Here is a 17,336-nt window from a genome sequence, read left to right as displayed (position 1 = left end):
CATAACAAGTAAATTAATTATCTTTTATTGTGATTATGATTATTGTCATTGTTGATTTAATCTATTAATTGTTGTTCCTATTGGAAAGATCAACGGTTTGACCTTTGTTTCATTGGATTAGAAAGTTTTCATTAATATTTTACATATTTATAGTTAATTAGTTAATCAATAATGATTATATTTGTTTGAAAGAGATCCATTCAATTCATTTCAATGAGTAAAAAGATTAGAAAGTAATCAAGTTGATTCTTTCTATTCTATTAATATATAAAAAGAAACACAAATTATAGTGAAAAAGAAAATGATTAGGATAGTTGATGTTTAAATCTATGAAGATGATTTTTTGTTTGTCTCAATTAATGGATATTAAATCAGTCTTGGTTATCGGGTGGGATTAACATCATCATCTTCATGTTTCATAGGGAAATCTATTGATGAAAGATTATGATGACAATTGGATTAGTTTAGTTGCTCTTTTGAAGAGGAAAAGTGAAATGATGAGGTAATTTTCCAGGTATTCGTGATGATTGTGATGATTATTGTTGTCCAAGTGATTGATTTAGTTACAAAAGTGTTCCTCTTTTTGTGCCATACACTTTTGACAATCAACACGACAACACCAAATGAATTTACAGTTACATTTATCCTCGACACTTCTCACCATTGTATGATATCCTCGACCACAACAGAGTAATTTACATGAATCAGTATCCAAACTTGTAGCATTACAACGACGACCCTGTGTACCAAGAATTCCGAGTCTTAATGAAAGAAAAAAAACATGAGTAAAAAGGTAAATAATTAATACGATTAACTGTAAATCCAATAGAAGGTGATTTCATTTGTTAAAAGGAGAAAAACACTCACGTCTCATTTCGTTCGCAATAGTTGAGCGATGGTTCAAGAAAAACAAGATCTCGTCTACTTGGTTTCTTAGCTTCTCTCATGATCGGTTTGAGTCGAGGTTTTGTTTTCTTTGCCACCAAACGTACTTTAGTTGCTCCATCAAATCGTTTCATCAGTTCATCACCGATTCCCCTGAATGATCCCAATTTACGCCAGCAAACTCTCATTGTACACGAACCAGAGACTCCATGACACTTACAGACTCTTTCCATTTTAGATTTAAGAATCTACTTGGCACCAAAAAAAAAAATAAATAAATAATAAAAAGAAAGTAAAGAGCAAAAAAAACGTAAAAATTATTACCATTTATAAAAAGACAAAAAGTAATACTATAAATAAAAGAGTTCACCCAAGAATAACTCTAGTTACAAATAGAATAGTTTACAGAATAGAAAATGAGAAAATTATTGAAACATTACCGATCTTCCAGCTTCATTATTGTGAATGTTCATCAAACCATCAGCAGTTTTATTATCCTCCGATGTATCAAGAAACGATCGACTAAACAAAGAACCATATTGAATATCGTCTGAACAACCACCCCAACTCCATTTTCCTTTGGTTGTTTTACTCCGGATTCCATTGTCACAACTACAATTAGCCAATAGACTTTGACTACAGGCCTTGGTTACCGTATAAGCTAAACCAGCAGATGAAATTGCGTAAAGATAAGCCTTTTCCCGACTTCCTTTAAGAAACAAATAGAAAATAACAAGACAAAAGAAAAACAAAAAATAGAATTGAAAAAAATTCTTCTTTACAAATTAAATTTAAATTCGCCAACGATTCTGATTGGTTATCAATCAATGAGGGAAAAATTTTCTTTTCTAATTGAATAACATTAGTTTTTCCCTCGAACACTCGTGGCGACATCTGGTGTTCCATTAACACGATTGTTTAATTAGCTTTTTTCTCTCTCTCTCTCGTTTTCATTTGATTTTGATTTGATTTCTTTTTAATTGTTTTATTTTTTTCTCTATTAATCTTTTTATTACTTTAATTACTGTGACAATTAACTCATTTACAGAGTCATCAATAGCCTGTGGAAATTTATTGTAAGTATAATGATTCTAATTGTTGATAGAAATTGAAGATTTTATTTGTTCTCTTATTTTTCTGTTGATTTGGTTAAAATTGGTTTTCCATTAATGACCAAACTTAACCTTTTGGACTGTTAATTGTTTAATCATCATGTTGATGACCATTGATAATGACTAATCATTTGCTAAATTTTCCTCTTGAGGTTAATTGGTATATCTTTTGTTTACTCAATCATAGTGTATTTAGATTGTTTAGATGAATAGAAACATTAATCAAATTATTAGATTTCAGCTTTTTTTTTCTTTTTCTTTTTATTCTATTTCGTGATTTTTTTTGTAGCTTGTGGTTTAATACACTTTTCTTTTGTTTCTTTGTAGATTTTACGAAACGAAATGTTAAATTCTGATGTTCAAGTTCCATTTCCTGATCATGTTTCTCATCCCATTGATGATGTAAATATTTCACAAATTTTGGACATTACCAATATCGGTGGTAGATTAGTTCATTATGTCTTATTGGAAGGTGGTAAAAAAACGCTAATGCCTTCAACTTTGACAAATGTTTTGGTTCCTCAATTGGTTATTGAATTTTATCAGAAGAAAATATTCTTTGTAAACATTTACAATCAAAGTATGCGTCCAATTAAGAAAAATATGCGTCGACATGCTAGAAAATCAACCAAACAACGAGTCTTTTCCAGTTCATCGTCATCATCTGCATCTAAACTTTTACAACCACCTTATTCCACCCAACCACAACAACAACTTCCACAACCAACAACATTATCTACAAAATTTTCTTCGCTATTAGCTAAACCAAAACCATTATTCACCTCACTAGCCAAATCTTTAACCTGCCAACTTCAAGCTAAAGCTCAATCAAAGACACAATCAACTCCAGTGGTTATCAAAACAAAACCTAAACCTTTATCAAAACAACTACAAGATCAACGATTACAGCAACTGAAACTCCAACAACAGGAGCAATCAAATCCCTAGAATCATCATTGATTAATCATTAAGCCTTTATTCAATTTTCATCATTTTATTCTGTCCCGTTATTACCTGAAATTCATTATTTATATTCCCGATTATACTTTATTACTTTAAACTTTTTGCAAGCAAATTGACACGAAAAAGTTTCAACCCATCGAAAGTACAAACGATAAATAAGCCATAAATTGATTAATACTAATTGTTACTCACTTGTTTCAACAACACTGCCAAATAGCTTTGGATGGTCATTAAAAGTTGTACAATTCCAGCGATTCCGTCTAAATTGGTGTTGACACTCATCTATACCCAATTTGGCTCCTTTGCTAATTGCTTGAAGGACATGATGATTAAGCTCACAAAGTTGCTTTTGACCATCTTCCAAAGATGGATGATCACGACAATGAGCTTTAGCAGCGATTGGCTTGATTTGTAAAATTTCCTGATGAGATGTTGGTATTCCAAGAGACCTAAAAAATATATATTCGAACCAAAGAAAGAACAAAAAAAACATCAGCAACAATTAACTCTGAAATCTATTTTATTTTCCAATAGTAATTTCTATACATTTCCAAGTGTTACAGTGATACTTTTGCCCATTTACCACCTATTACATTATTTCCTCATCTTCTCACTTAACCTATCGTAAAAAACAAACACATAGAAAAACAAAGAAACTACAATCATCTTTATATCTATTTTTTTAACACTAATTTTCTCTTCTTTTCTCATCATTATCATTCCAGGGAGCGAAAAGGAGAGAGAGAGCAAAAAAGAGAGCAAAAGGAACGATAAATACTGGACCCAAAAATTGGAACAAAAACCAAAGGAAAAAGAAGAGGAAAAAGAGAGGGTCAATTTCCATTTTCTCTTCGCTTTTGGTTATGTGTTGATCTAATGTCGTTATCACTGAACAGTTATTACCATTGATGATGATATAGAGTAAAGAACAAAGAAGAAAACAACATACTAATCACTTAAATCGACAGAAATAAAAACGAAATTGAAAAAAAAGGTAGTTTATCATTTGGAATAATCAAAAGAAAAGGAAGAAGAAAAACATACCAATAAATGGATTTAATTCCAAATGATAACTTTCCATAGATTGTTATTACAATTGTATCATAAAAACGAGAGAATTGTAATATCTCTATGAGGTTTTCTTCTTTGGATTGACCTTTCTGGTTGATGACTTCTTTTCTTTTCTCTGATTATCGTTTTGATTATATTGACAATGTTTTCTTTTTTTTCTCTTTTTTTTCTATTCAAGGTAAACGGTTTCCTTTTCTCTCTTTAGAGTTTAAAGTATCATTAGCCCAGTTTCATCTTTATCTCTCTTTTTCGCTCTCCCGTTTACCTGGAATCTATGTAATAATGTCGATGAGAAGCTGTAACTTTGAAGATTAACAGACATCATTTCACTTTCATTGCTTTTATCAACTGATTAATGGTACAAACCAGTTTCGCCATAAATTGTTTCAAATTCAATGAGAGACCGAGGGAGAAAAGAGAAGAGGCCAAAAAGAGGATCACGCTCATCTTATCATCTCTCTTTCTATGTGTTGATCTAATGACGGCATTATTATTATCGATAATGATAATGGTTTTATAGGAATAGTGCTGAGAAAATTTATATATAATAGACAAATCACTTAAATCTACAAAGAAAAATAGAGAAGAAGAGAAAAAGTTTAAGATAGTTTATTATTGGAAATGATAAAATGATAAACCAATAGATTTTAATTTACAGCTGATCAATTTTATTGTTATTGTTTGATCCACATGAAAGAAAATGATAATCTATGAGTTTTCCTCTCAATCAATTTAATTGTTGACCTTTTTTCTCTCTAAAAACAATTGTTGATTAACAATTATCTTGTTAAAATTAACATGAAAGTGTTAATTGAACACAATTTAACTGTTAATCAGTTGAATTAATAAAATTTGTTGTTTCGCTTAAACAAAACGTTCAACAAGTTAACCATTTAAAATATCCTAAGAAGGAAAAATGATTTAACTTGTAAACAGTTAATTAGGTTAAATTGTTAACCATTAAATGAGAGAGAGAGAGAGCAAAAAATAGTTGTCATTGAGAAACTTTAAATTGTAATCAATCATCACAAATTGATTAGAATTTTAGTAATCAAATGAAAGGGAAAAAAAGATTCTTATATTGTATGAATGATAGAAAAGTGATTGAAATGATTTTCTCGATAAACAGATGATATTATATTATATTTGTAATCGAGAAAACTAATATAGTGGATAACAAGAAAATCTAATAAATTATTTGCGACCTTAAGCTTGACCAAAGAGATTAAAACGCTGACCAAACGGGAAATAAATGATGAGTAAATAACCTAATCCATATAAAAGAGAATGAGATTAAATTAAATCCAAAGTGAAGCATAAAATTTGATCAACTGAATAAGTCATAAGTCATGATTATCCATTGAAAGAGATACATAGGAACAAGGAAGTTAACATGATAATAATAGTGTAAAGGTAATAAAAGAAATAGAAATAAATTAAAGATGATGTTGAGCAATTAAATATCGAATGAAGGAAAAAAAATCAAACAATCGTAATATAAAAAAGGAGAGAGAATAAGTTAATCTCCATAATAACTTTTGTTTCTCTCTGGTAAATATTATGCATAAACTCACAGAGAATCCGATATTATACCAATAACAATAATCGGTTTACTCATTACGAGCAGATTCTCAGTTGATTTGTTGTATTTTCGAAAAAGAAATAACCATTTCGAACCATTTTCCAATTCTGTGTAATCCAATGAGAGAACCGACAACTAGGGAATAGTAATAATGATAATTTCTTTCTTTTTCTTTTTCTCTTCATCTTTTTTTCTTCTTTTCTCTAGGATGGATATCACGATGACTATAAAATTCCAGGTCAAGAAACTGAGAATGAGCTATAAAAATGAGAGAGAGAGAGAGAGAGAGAGAGAGAGAGAGAGAAGAAAAAAGAATATAAAATTATCTCTTTTCTCTATGGTTTCAATGTTTTTATCTTCCTCATCATTTCCTCTTCCTATTGGACTCCATCCTTTTCGTGTGTGTATACTTGGTATATTAGCCTTTCGATTATATCATCTTCATCCTTTTTTCTCTCACACTCACTCACTCACTCACTCAATGGTTCTCTTTCATTATCGATACAGATCAATTTAGATGTTTGGTTTTATTACCATGGGAAAGATTTCCTTGTATTCATAAATTTAGATAAATTAGTTGGGCAAGAAAAGTTTTGTCTCTTTTGTCTTCTAAATTTTATCCTTTTCTGTATTTCCGTTAGCTGATTGTTATCAGAATCTAATGATTAAGGTTGATTGCGACAATCTATTGATATCCGGTCAGCGTTTCTAGTTAACAGTAATTAACTCAATTGTCTTAATTTTGGTGAAATAAAAATGGATTTTCATTTGATTTCTTAAGTGATGTAACTTCTCAACGATACATTCATTTAATTACTTTCATCTTGTTGATTTGAATCAATTATGATTGATGATGAGCACAATTTGTTGATTATCAACATCCCTCATGTTTATAACTCCTTTTATTTTAATAATATCTTACAGTTGATGGTCACAATTTTGATTCAAAGTGATTCAAGTTCAAGAACTTGTGGTTACCAATTGATTAAGGCTGATCATGATGGAGAATGTTGATTTTTCAAGTTAATTGTTGCATATTTTTTGACGTTGATTCAATCAAATTCCAGTCAATTAAATGGTAATTTACTTCTCAGACGGAGATTTTGATGAGATCGTTGCCATCGTCATGAGTTTTTGCCTTGATTCTGAAATCATGGAAACTTGAATTGTTGAAAACTCATAAGAAAGATTCAAATGATGATAATAAAGTAACTAATTTTGTAAGAATTTGAAAGAAATCATTTAACCATCCGAAACAAGGTGAGAAAAGATAATAATCAAAGGTGTGGTGATAATGTTGACTGATTTTCAAGAATCTGAATCACCATCTCACTGAATTATCATCATGATTGAAATCAAATAATGACAAAAACTAAGGGTCAACCAATAAGTTAGTACCATGAATGAATATCACCAGGAAAACATTGCAAATGGTCCTCATCAATTTACCGGAATAATTAAGGATAATGAAAAGAGCCCCAAAGAGATTCACTGATAGTTTTGAGAATCAGAACTCAGAATAATTTGGAATACGATAAACAAATTCCAAGTATTAATATGAAAACAAAGAAACCACTCAAAAGATATTCACCTAACAGAAATCTGGGGAATTTAGATTAGATTTTCAATGAAATATAATCCATGGTAATCAAGAGAATAACAATTTAAATAAATTGTTGTGGTTTGAATGTAAAAATGATATAAGATAATCAACGAAACGGAAAGATGTTAATCTCATCATGTTACATGGGAATCCACAGATTCACTGAGACTTAACTTTTTTAAGAATACAAACAATTATGAGTAGGATGATGATGATTAAAGTGATGATAACAATTAGAATCAATGAGAAAATTTTGGCAAATTAATTTAACGAAAGATAAACAAGAGGATAACATTGTCACTCGATATTATTATTACAACGGTAACAATTAATCCCGCTCAAAGAAACGAGGATTAAGTAAATTGTTATTTTGAGAGTGAAAATTTTCTCGAAAAATTTTAATTGTAACAATTAGAACAAGTGAGTTTATTGTTTCTCTATGTATAAGTTGTGACAATTAAATTTCAGTACGATGGACATAAAGTTAAATTCAATTGACGTTAACCATTAACGTAAATCACTTGAGTGTTGATTAACTAATTACTTTGCTAATTTGGTGATTAGTCAATCATGTCTATCTCATTCAATGATTATTTGAACAATTTGCTTGATTTAAAGCCAGAAATTTACATTTGTATTGTTTCAATGATCTCAATCAAGGTAATTACTGTTTAATTAGTTTAGAATTAGAAAGTTAATTGTAATTAACTTACCACCAAGATGAATGGACTGTTGGTAAATTGATGATAAATGAAATGATTACAATTGTGTTAATCATGATGATTGACTTATGATTATCCATTGTGATGATTGATTAAGGGATTAAATAATTTAATAGTAGAAATTGAAAATCGTATTGAATTTTATTCTGATTTGAAATTTAAATCAAATTGGAAAATGTTATTATCCAAACATGATAATTGTCTTGGTAATTAGTAAATTGTGAGTATAAATGAACCAATTAGCTTTTTAACCACAATCCAAAAACCAATTGAAACCAAAGTCACATTAAAAACAAATCAATCACAAAATAAAGTTAAAAGTTAATCAATATAAATCCATAGGTGTGAACAGCACAATCAATTAATCATAAAAAAAAAGTAAACAAGATTAGTTAATTTATTGAAACAATTAAACACAAGATTGCAAACAAAATAAAAGTGACGAATCAAAGTTTCAACTAATATTTAAGTTAATCAAAAGTGATGTCGACAAAACTTGTAGTTGTAATTGAAATAATCACGATGATTAAAGTTGAATGATGATGATGATGATTAAATTGTTGATTGATTAACGAGGATAATTGTAAATGAATGGACTGAATTAAAGGAGAGAGTGAAAATTAAGGTGTGAAAAAAGGTCTAGATTTTGCCTTCGATCGGAGCGAAGTCCCAACTGATGAGCTACTTTGGATTCTTAACTTCGGCCTATCTCATCGCCCCTTCTGCCCTCTCCCTCATCATCCTCATCATCTCTCGCTCTCTCTCTCTCTCTCTCTGTCTCCATCATCTTCAAGTATATACTTGCGTACAGCAAGAACTCCTTCCCATCCAATAGCTTTACCCAGAGTAACATTAAAACCTGCAATTACTTTTTTTCCGAGAGACTGTACTCACTTTCTCTCTCTCTCTCTCTCTCTCTCTCTCATCATTATCATCATCATCTCCATCTTTCTTTCATTCTCTTTCTCTATCATCATTCTTTGGACACAGCAACAAGAAAAAAAGAATAGAAAACAAAACAAGAAAAGTAAACCGAGTTTCACTTTCTTTTACTCTCTCAAAGCCTCTTCCTCCTCCTTATTTCTCATCTCTATCATCATCATCATCAACTACATCATTAAATGATACAAAAGGTGATTTAATTGTAATTACAATTCAACGATTAATTTAATTGCAAAACTTAGAATACAAATGTAAGAGGAAAAAAAGAGAAAGAGAAAAAAATTCTTTTCAATTTCTAACAATCGATTCAACATTTGTACCAAACTATTGGCGGGAAATTCTGGAACAGTAACTGAACAACAATCAAGGAAAATAATTCAGTCAATTCAATATAAAGATCATTTCTTTTCATCAACAATCGACAAGTTAATTCTTATATATAAATACGTACCTGTGACCCTGGAATCCATTGTGTATGTGAAATAGCCTGAGGGCGATTCTCGGTTTATACTTTTCCTTGAGAAGAAAAAAAAAGAAATAACTTTTTTCTCTTTCTTTTTCTCTTTCTAATTTTCATCACCGCCTTTAACTACTTTAATTGTTACCAATTGTAATTGGACTGTTTTTCCATGTGTATGTTGATTAAATTGTCAATGACTTTGTTCACATACATTAATTTTCCTCAAGTCATTAACTTAATTAACACAATCGGTATGACAAAAAAAAACCATCATTAGGTTAATCATCAATTGTGACGACAGGTAATCTGGTCACCTGAGGTGTATTTATACAATTAAATTAGAAGTTTTCATTTTTAATTAGTAATTATTAAAAATTTAAATTTAACATTGTTGCTTTTTATAAGTTTTCATCATTAATAATTAAGTTAACGGGGATTTGCAAAGATGATAAATAATTTGTTGATTGTGTATTGATGAGATGATCAATGAGTTTTGTTGATTGTTTTGGTTTGCCTCTTTGTTTTCAGCAGGAAAAAAAATCAACATCAACAATTAAAATTTAATTGTTGACGTTAAATTAATAATAGTTGTTGTATATATTGTAACGAGTGTTTTTGAAATAATTGGTTTGATTTAGTTAACTTGTTAATCCAATTGTGTTGGCTTTTCTCTCCCTCTGATTGTTTCCAATGGTGGGTGGTAATGGTTGACAACAATCAATTCTAATTGTTGCTTGTTAATCATTCCCAATGATCGACCCTCTCTCCTGTTTTAATGTTGGGTATTGATTAATGTGGGTAAATTAATGAAATTACATGGGTAATTAAATAAAGTATATATAAGTACGGTTTGGAAATAACAAAATCAACTAATTGGGATAATTTAAAAAAAGACATTGGGAATCTGATTAAAAAAGATGACAAATTATGATCTCAATCTTAAATTATCATCAATATTAATTTTGTGAGATTAATATTGATTAACATTTCGCCTCAAAATTTGTCAATAGACCAAACTTTTGATAGCAATAATATTAGAAGATGGAAATTGTTACAATTTAAAAGGATGTTGATTGTTACAATTAACATTAAGTTCTTTCGGATATTAATCACTATTAATTTTGATCATGTTGAGAGAGAGAGAGATATATAAGGATAATTGAGAAAAGTGAGAAAATGAGAAGGAGGAAGAATGATTTTCTTCACAATTAATCGGTTAATTGTTGTTGAAACAATTTCAATTAGTACTCAGGAGGAGCATCTCCATCCGACTGAGACCATCCATTTGTACTAGATGTTTGATCTATACAAGGAATAATTTAGTAATCATTAAAAAGTCACAAAAAATCACAAACATTAAGGAGGTGGAATAATTAAAGAGATAAAGTGAAGAATTGTTTCAACAATTAACAAATTAGAACAATTAGAACTTAAAAAGAGGCAGAGAAGAGGGAAAGTTTTCTATGAAAGTTTGAAAATTTCAAGATTCAATACCCTTTCTTTTAGAAGGTGGTATTAAGTGAGCCGGTAATTCAGCGGGTAAATCATGACCATCTAGTTTAACATTAATAAGATGCATAGCTAAGGCGAATTCATCAGAATCAAGAGAACCATCATGATCAACATCAGCTAAACGCCAAACTTTTGATAACACAGAATTGGGAAGTTTTGATTTAATGAGTTCCTCCCTGGCAACGGCACCGGAAACTTTACCATCTTGCGGGTGAAGAGCGGAAAATATTTCATCATATTTGGGCTTCTCTTTAGAAACGACCCATTTAGAGTCGAAAGCACCTTCATCAATACCCTCGCCTCGGCCAAAACCAAACGGTGATTCTTGGGCATGTTCAAAGGCACCTCCTTTAACAGCTGATTCGTCTACAGCTTGATTAGCTTGTTCCTAAATTGAGAAAATTAAATCAAAATAATCAGAATTAGAAATGAACTCAAAGTGGTCAATTATCTTTTTTTTTGTGTACAAAAAAAACAGGAAACATTTTGAAAAAACCACCATAGTTAAGGTTGACCTGGTTGTTGTGGCGTTACAACAATTTTCAAGGGTTACAACTAAATCTCAAACAATTAAGCCCTTGGTTACCATCATGATGGCGATGATGATCAAGGGCTCATATTGTGTCAAGAATGAATGGAATCATTAGAGCGATTTAAGATGATTATGTCTGTCAACATGATGTTTAGTGGTTTTCATCATGTTCCGGTTTCCATGAAAGCTTTTTTTGGAATCTTTTTCTTGCACTTCATAATCACAATTTACTTGTGAGTAAAAAATTACTTCACCAGACTGATTGGAAAATAGATCAACACTAATTAAAGGAAGAAACTATGTCACAAAGTGAATGGTTAAAGTTGCAATCATTCAAACAATAACCATAAACATGAACATTTTACCTGTGGTATTTGAGACATAAGACGAGCAATATCTTCTTTAAGCATCTTGTCAACTGCATCAATATATCGCTTATTTAATGCATTGAATTTGGTGAAATCATGGTCAAGAAGTTTCTCCTGCATCTCACTGAGAGGTGGAAAATCTCCCTCGGCGATTGAGTGTTCCTTGGATATGGAGGCATAAATATTAGACAAATGCTTGATTAATTCCTTCTTTTTATTATTCTTTCCCATTAATGTAGGCATCTCTCGTTTCAAGGCACTGATTATGTAGGCGTGGACCTAAAGAGGTAGAAGATGAGAATCGGAAATAACAAAAGAGAATAAAAGAAAAATAAGATGAAATCAAAATGATTAGACAAAGAATTTAAATCCTTATACTATTTAAAGAGACAGAGAATGTGAAAATAGGTGTAGAGAGAGAGAGAGAGAACATGGTGAGTAAGAAGAGGTAAATTGAGAAGAATTATAATTAAGGGTGAACCGAGGCATGGAAATCAAGTAGAGAGGAGAAGAGGGAGATGTTCCGTGAAGAGAATTTAATTTTTTTCTTCTTTACCTTGGCTAATCGAGCTCGCTTTATGAGATCATTAAGCTTACGAAGAGCAGCATTACGAGGGAGACTTTGTAGATCTGCGAAAAGATCTTGCTCTTCAGCTTCAAATAGTTTACGATTATCATCATATTGTAATCGTTTATCCCAAAATGATCCAATATAAACACGGGACACCTCAGGTGTATTGAAAACTTTACCCAATGACCACATGAGAGCACCATAAATCCTCATTAACTGTTGATGGTCAACCATATCTGCTTTATTGAGAACAATTCTTATTTTATCATCATGTCCTCGTAGTGCTTCAATGCTACGTCTAAATTCATCGGAAATGTCCAACTTATGGGCATCAAATAAAAGGATAATCCGATCAACACGTTCAGCAAACCATTCAAGGACTCCGGTAAAATCGTAACCACGATCAACACGTTGCTTTTCACCTGATAAAATACCTGGAGTATCAATAATGGTTATAGATTCTAGAACAGGTGAGTTAACCGTTGAACATTGTAATCGATTGAGAAAAGCTCCACCAAACTTTGATAATGGACGGAAATGTTTTTTAGGATCAACGACTAGAGCATTACCAGGAGTAACTGTCTCTTGTTCACCATGCATAACAATTATAAATTTATCTGTTGTTGGCTCAGGTCCAATACGAATACCAGGAAATGATTGTTCCAAAAGATATTTGATAAAAGTTGTTTTACCGGTTGAATATTGTCCAACCAAAAGTACCATTGGTTTAGCATCAAAATCAGCATCTTCCAATGGTGGTGAGTGAAAATCTTTAAACAAATAATGCTCTTCAAGAGGAAGAATCTTGGTCTTATATAATCTCTTTAATCCTTCATTCACAGAGATGAATGTATCCGCTTCCTTACGGTTATCGTTACGTCGTAAGAAACTGTACATCTTGTTAATAAAATAGAATAATTGTCACAACAGCAAATTTAAACCAAGAGAAGAGAAATTTTGATCACAATCAAGAATAGAACAGTTAACAAACAGGTAAACCAAATTTGACTTGTAATAATCAAAATTTTTCAGTTAAAATGATGATAATCCAATAAATCCAATAGCCAATCAATTTGAATATAAATCAAAACAATAATAGGTTAAGATATTATTTGAATAGTAGTTGTAATGGTAAACCTAATAGAATACAGAAAAATAAAATTAGATCAATTTTTAAACAACAATTAATTTAGATACATGTTAACACTTTAGACAAGGAGAGAGGAAGAGTAGTGATTGTTACAAGGGGAAAAATCAACTGTCATATCCAAGGTTACAATTGTTTAAACACCCACCGTGGTTAATGATAGAGGTAATAACATAAAGAATTTCTAATTGTTTTTAATCAGAATCATGAGCATGATAATTGAAGTGATAAATGTTAATTTGGTGGAAGAGAAAGAGAAAACAATTTTAAATTCTAAACTGATCTCGGTGTGATTACCCGAATGGTGAGAAGGAACCAAGAGTAACAAGTATTGGGAGAAAGAGATTGAAAATGATGATGAGGCAAAAGAGAAAAGAAAACAGGTTGACAAATGAAGAGAAAAGAGAAAAAAAAAGAGAGAGAGAGAAAACAAGAGGTTTAAATAGACAAGGACAAAGGGAAAAAGGTAAATGATGATCAACACTTACCCTTTTTCGGCAAAGGTGAAATCAGGATAATTAAATTGTAGAAATAATTGAAATTGTAGAATAGAAAATAATTCACTTCAATATGTAAACATAGTCAGAGTAGAAAAGAACAAAAAATCTACCCGGAGATTTGGGTTGTTAACCAAACGATGATGGATTAAGGATTAAGAGAAATCGAGAATACCAGACGATTTATACCAATAAGATGATGATGATGATGATGGTGATGTTATAGAAAGTTAATTAGTTGGAGAGAGAAAGAGAGAAATAAAAAGAATTAATTTAATTGCTTTTTAGAGAAAAAGAAGAAGGCAAAATGTGATGATCTTTTTTTTCTCAAGTAACATCAACACAAAATGAAGAGAAAAGGAGAGACCAAGAGAGTAGAAGAAGAGAATTTGAAACACAGGAAAGAAGAAGAAGAGAAAGAGAACAAAAATAGAAAGAGAAGAAGAAAAAGGTAGAAAGAGAAGAAAAGAAAGAGAAAATATAAAAAAGAGAGAGAAGAACAAAGAGAAAATTAAAGATAAATTGATTGTGTTGTTATTGGAATCAAACAATTGACAGGTAAACACAAATTTCGTTTCAAAGATTGAAAATGTAACAAGAATCACCGATAAGTTACAGAGGTAAAAGGTAATTGAAACTAATTCCAAAATGGGAACTGATTAAACACAATTAAAGAAATTGAAATTAACTGAATTAAAAGTGATTATTGGTTAAAGAGAAAGAAAGAGAAATTAAAAAAAAAGAGAAAAGAATTTTGAAAAACCAGAGAATAGAAAAAAAAATCAATCCGGTTTTCCATTGGGTGGAGAAAAATAGGAAATGATTTACCTGGCGAAGAGAAATAAACAACAACAATTAACCAATTTACTATTAAATCACCAGTTAAATGATGACAATTTGAAAATGAAACAATAAAGAATCACAATTAATTATTATTAAGATTAAATCATATGAATGATTAGAAAATCTCTTACCTTCAATAAACAGAAAGAGAAGAAGTGAAAATGTAAACAAACATTTAGAGTGAAAATGTAATTACAATTGTTGAATTAGCAATTTGATTTTCTATCGTAATTAATAAATCACACTGGTAATTTGCTAATTCTATAAATGGAGGTGATCACAATTTAATAACAATTAATTGATGAACAGTTTTACTTTTGTCTGTTTGTTGGTTAAACGTTGTGAATGTTAAGTTACCACGTCACCAGAAAATAAATAAATGATCAACACTGCGAGTGGAAACTAATCATTGATTCATTAAGTTAATTGTTGAGGATGAGGAGGTGATGATGAAGGTGGAAGGAGGATGAGTTAACAACAATTTAGCCAACAATTTAACAGTTTGTTGATTAACCAGGATTAGAATTTAATTCTCTCCATTTGAAAACTTTTCAAATGCTTTTTAATTGTGAACAAATTTTTCTAAAAATAATCAGACCAAAAATTAAACAAATTAACATTTAAATTGTCACAATTAGTTTTAATTAGTTGGATATTTACAAACATTTCTATCATTTTTGACAATTTACTTTTCCATTGGTTAATTGTGTTTAATTTTTTTTTTGATTTTCGTTGAAAATCTATCATTTAATTTGATTTGATTCTTTCAAATCAAGTTAACAATCAATTTAAAGTTAATGATTTTTGTAATTTAGTTAATGATGATAAATGACAATTAATTTGATCATCATCAACCTTCATCATGATTGTTATTGTTGTTGTTATTGAATTAGGATCAAATTGTTTGATTGTTTGATTGAAATATCAACACTAATCAACTGTTGACAATTTATGGTTAAGATTTAACATTTAAATTGTTGACAATCAACTAAATCAGTTTATTAATAGTAACAATCAATAGTTGTTTTCATTTGTTTCCCTTTAATTTTTTTTTGTGACCATTGATTGAATTGGTTAATTGAAGGACATTCAATCAAATTAAATTGTCTTACTAATCATTTGAATTAAGTATCTGGTAATTAACTGATTGTAATTGATTTGAAAATGATCACAATTAATATTCACAATCTATTTGATCATCAATATCGTCATCATCGTGATTAAATTATTAATGAATTAAATTTGATTTTCTCGAATCAAATTAACTAACGATTAACTAGTAATCACAATTAACTCAAACTTCCTTTCATTATTAACAATCAGTTGATTGTCCAGTTGATTGGCCATTGAAAAAGTAAATCTGATTGTTAATATTAACTTAATTTAGTTAATTTAAAGTTCCAGTTGACTTAAAGTCTAAATGATTAACCTAAATAATTAAGGAAAATCAAATTGATCAAACAAATTGCCTTCAACAATTGAACAATTTAACAAACAATCAGGTGAACAATATAAACTGAATCAAATTTAATTCAATTGTAAACAATTTGATTGTTAATTTGATATTTTTACTCAGCCTTGGCCTAATCATAATTCCGGAAATTGATTACTGATTAAATTTACATTATCATCTTAATCATTGTGAAAGTAAAAATATAAATTGTTGGTAATCAAATTAACTTTAATGATTAGAAAGCAATTTAAATGATAAAATATTAAAATAGTAACTAATTATTTTGATTGTCAATTTGAATTAACTGTTGATTAACTTTCAATTCAATTAAAATTTGATTCCTTTGTCCTTGATTAATTTTATTGATCAAATTAAATCAAAGTGAAAATTGTTAATCAATGATTTTTAATTATTACATTGTAACCAATTGATAAATTTTTTTTTCCATTGAATATGATTAACATAATTAACTACAGTCAACAATTTATAAATTGTTGATAAATAATAATAAGGTGACATTTTAAATCAACCATTTTTAACCTTGATTATCACATTGATAATTAAAATGATTAAGTAAATTGTTTGACTTATTAAGATGAATAGGATCCATTGAGTAATGATTAATGTTAATTAACTTGCTCCCAATTCTTGTAATAATTAAGTTAATCATCAATAGATTTCAATGTTATCTCAATCTCATCAATTTCTTGACAATTTGTTATCCTTAATTAGGACAATCAACTAAATAAACTCGTTAATCGTTGATCCTTAATTGTTGTCTATCAATAATTTTCATCATGTTCCTCATTGTTTACCCTTGATTGATTAAATTGATTTCCTTTTCATTTCCAACAATTAGATTTGATTCCTTTTCTGTTTAGTTGATTATCTTTCTCATCATCAATTGATTGTCTTTATTTAGATAAATAATTTTAATTGTTACTCAACAACAACGTAAATCAGTTATGACTCAATTAAAGTTAATTGTTTGCTGCCAATTTAAATCGTAATCATTGTTTTCTTCAATTACTATCATCGTGTTTGGTTTAATCAAAAAAATCAGTTGATTAATT

The 17,336-nt window shown here is 29.6% G+C and overlaps 3 protein-coding genes and 1 long non-coding RNA gene across 7 annotated transcripts; 2 read left to right on the top strand and 2 right to left on the bottom strand.

The window, feature by feature from the left end:
- Positions 1-2: 2 nt before the first annotated feature.
- On the bottom strand, positions 3-8,774 carry LOC128394918 (protein Wnt-1-like). The gene is made up of 5 exons (XM_053355299.1): positions 7,930-8,774; positions 3,153-3,409; positions 1,326-1,594; positions 868-1,133; positions 3-761 (listed from the first exon to the last, which is right to left on the bottom strand). Exons 1-5 carry the CDS (start codon positions 8,016-8,018, stop codon positions 560-562), a joined length of 1,083 nt encoding a protein of 360 aa, XP_053211274.1. The 5' UTR covers positions 8,019-8,774; the 3' UTR covers positions 3-559.
- Positions 1,807-3,165, top strand: LOC128394920 (uncharacterized). The gene is made up of 2 exons (XM_053355302.1): positions 1,807-1,961; positions 2,325-3,165. Exon 2 carries the CDS (start codon positions 2,340-2,342, stop codon positions 2,943-2,945), a length of 606 nt encoding a protein of 201 aa, XP_053211277.1. The 5' UTR covers positions 1,807-1,961; positions 2,325-2,339; the 3' UTR covers positions 2,946-3,165.
- On the top strand, positions 3,416-4,366 carry LOC128394921 (uncharacterized). The gene is made up of 2 exons (XR_008326465.1): positions 3,416-3,954; positions 4,210-4,366. It is a non-coding gene; the product is annotated as an uncharacterized LOC128394921 (long non-coding RNA).
- Positions 8,775-9,673: 899 nt separating the features above from the next.
- On the bottom strand, positions 9,674-15,283 carry LOC128394917 (EH domain-containing protein 3-like). 4 transcript variants are annotated; one of them, XM_053355296.1, is made up of 6 exons: positions 14,942-15,283; positions 13,959-14,076; positions 12,309-13,460; positions 11,750-12,031; positions 10,835-11,240; positions 9,674-10,643 (listed from the first exon to the last, which is right to left on the bottom strand). In XM_053355296.1, the coding sequence occupies exons 3-6, from the start codon at positions 13,218-13,220 to the stop codon at positions 10,582-10,584; spliced, it is 1,662 nt and encodes a 553-aa protein (XP_053211271.1). In that variant the 5' UTR covers positions 13,221-13,460; positions 13,959-14,076; positions 14,942-15,283; the 3' UTR covers positions 9,674-10,581. The 4 variants fall into 4 exon arrangements, with proteins under 4 accessions (XP_053211271.1, XP_053211273.1, XP_053211270.1 ...); XM_053355298.1 differs by lacking the exon at positions 14,942-15,283 and having other exon boundaries at positions 9,674-10,107; positions 13,959-14,667; XM_053355295.1 differs by lacking the exon at positions 14,942-15,283 and having other exon boundaries at positions 13,959-14,665.
- Between the last annotated feature and the right edge of the window lie 2,053 nt (positions 15,284-17,336).

Source organism: Panonychus citri, unplaced genomic scaffold, assembly GCF_014898815.1.
Source record: "Panonychus citri isolate SS breed McGregor unplaced genomic scaffold, ASM1489881v1 Contig00140, whole genome shotgun sequence".
NCBI lineage: Eukaryota > Metazoa > Arthropoda > Arachnida > Trombidiformes > Tetranychidae > Panonychus > Panonychus citri.
Note: the sequence above shows the minus strand (reverse complement) of the source record. Positions and strands in the feature narration are given on the sequence as shown.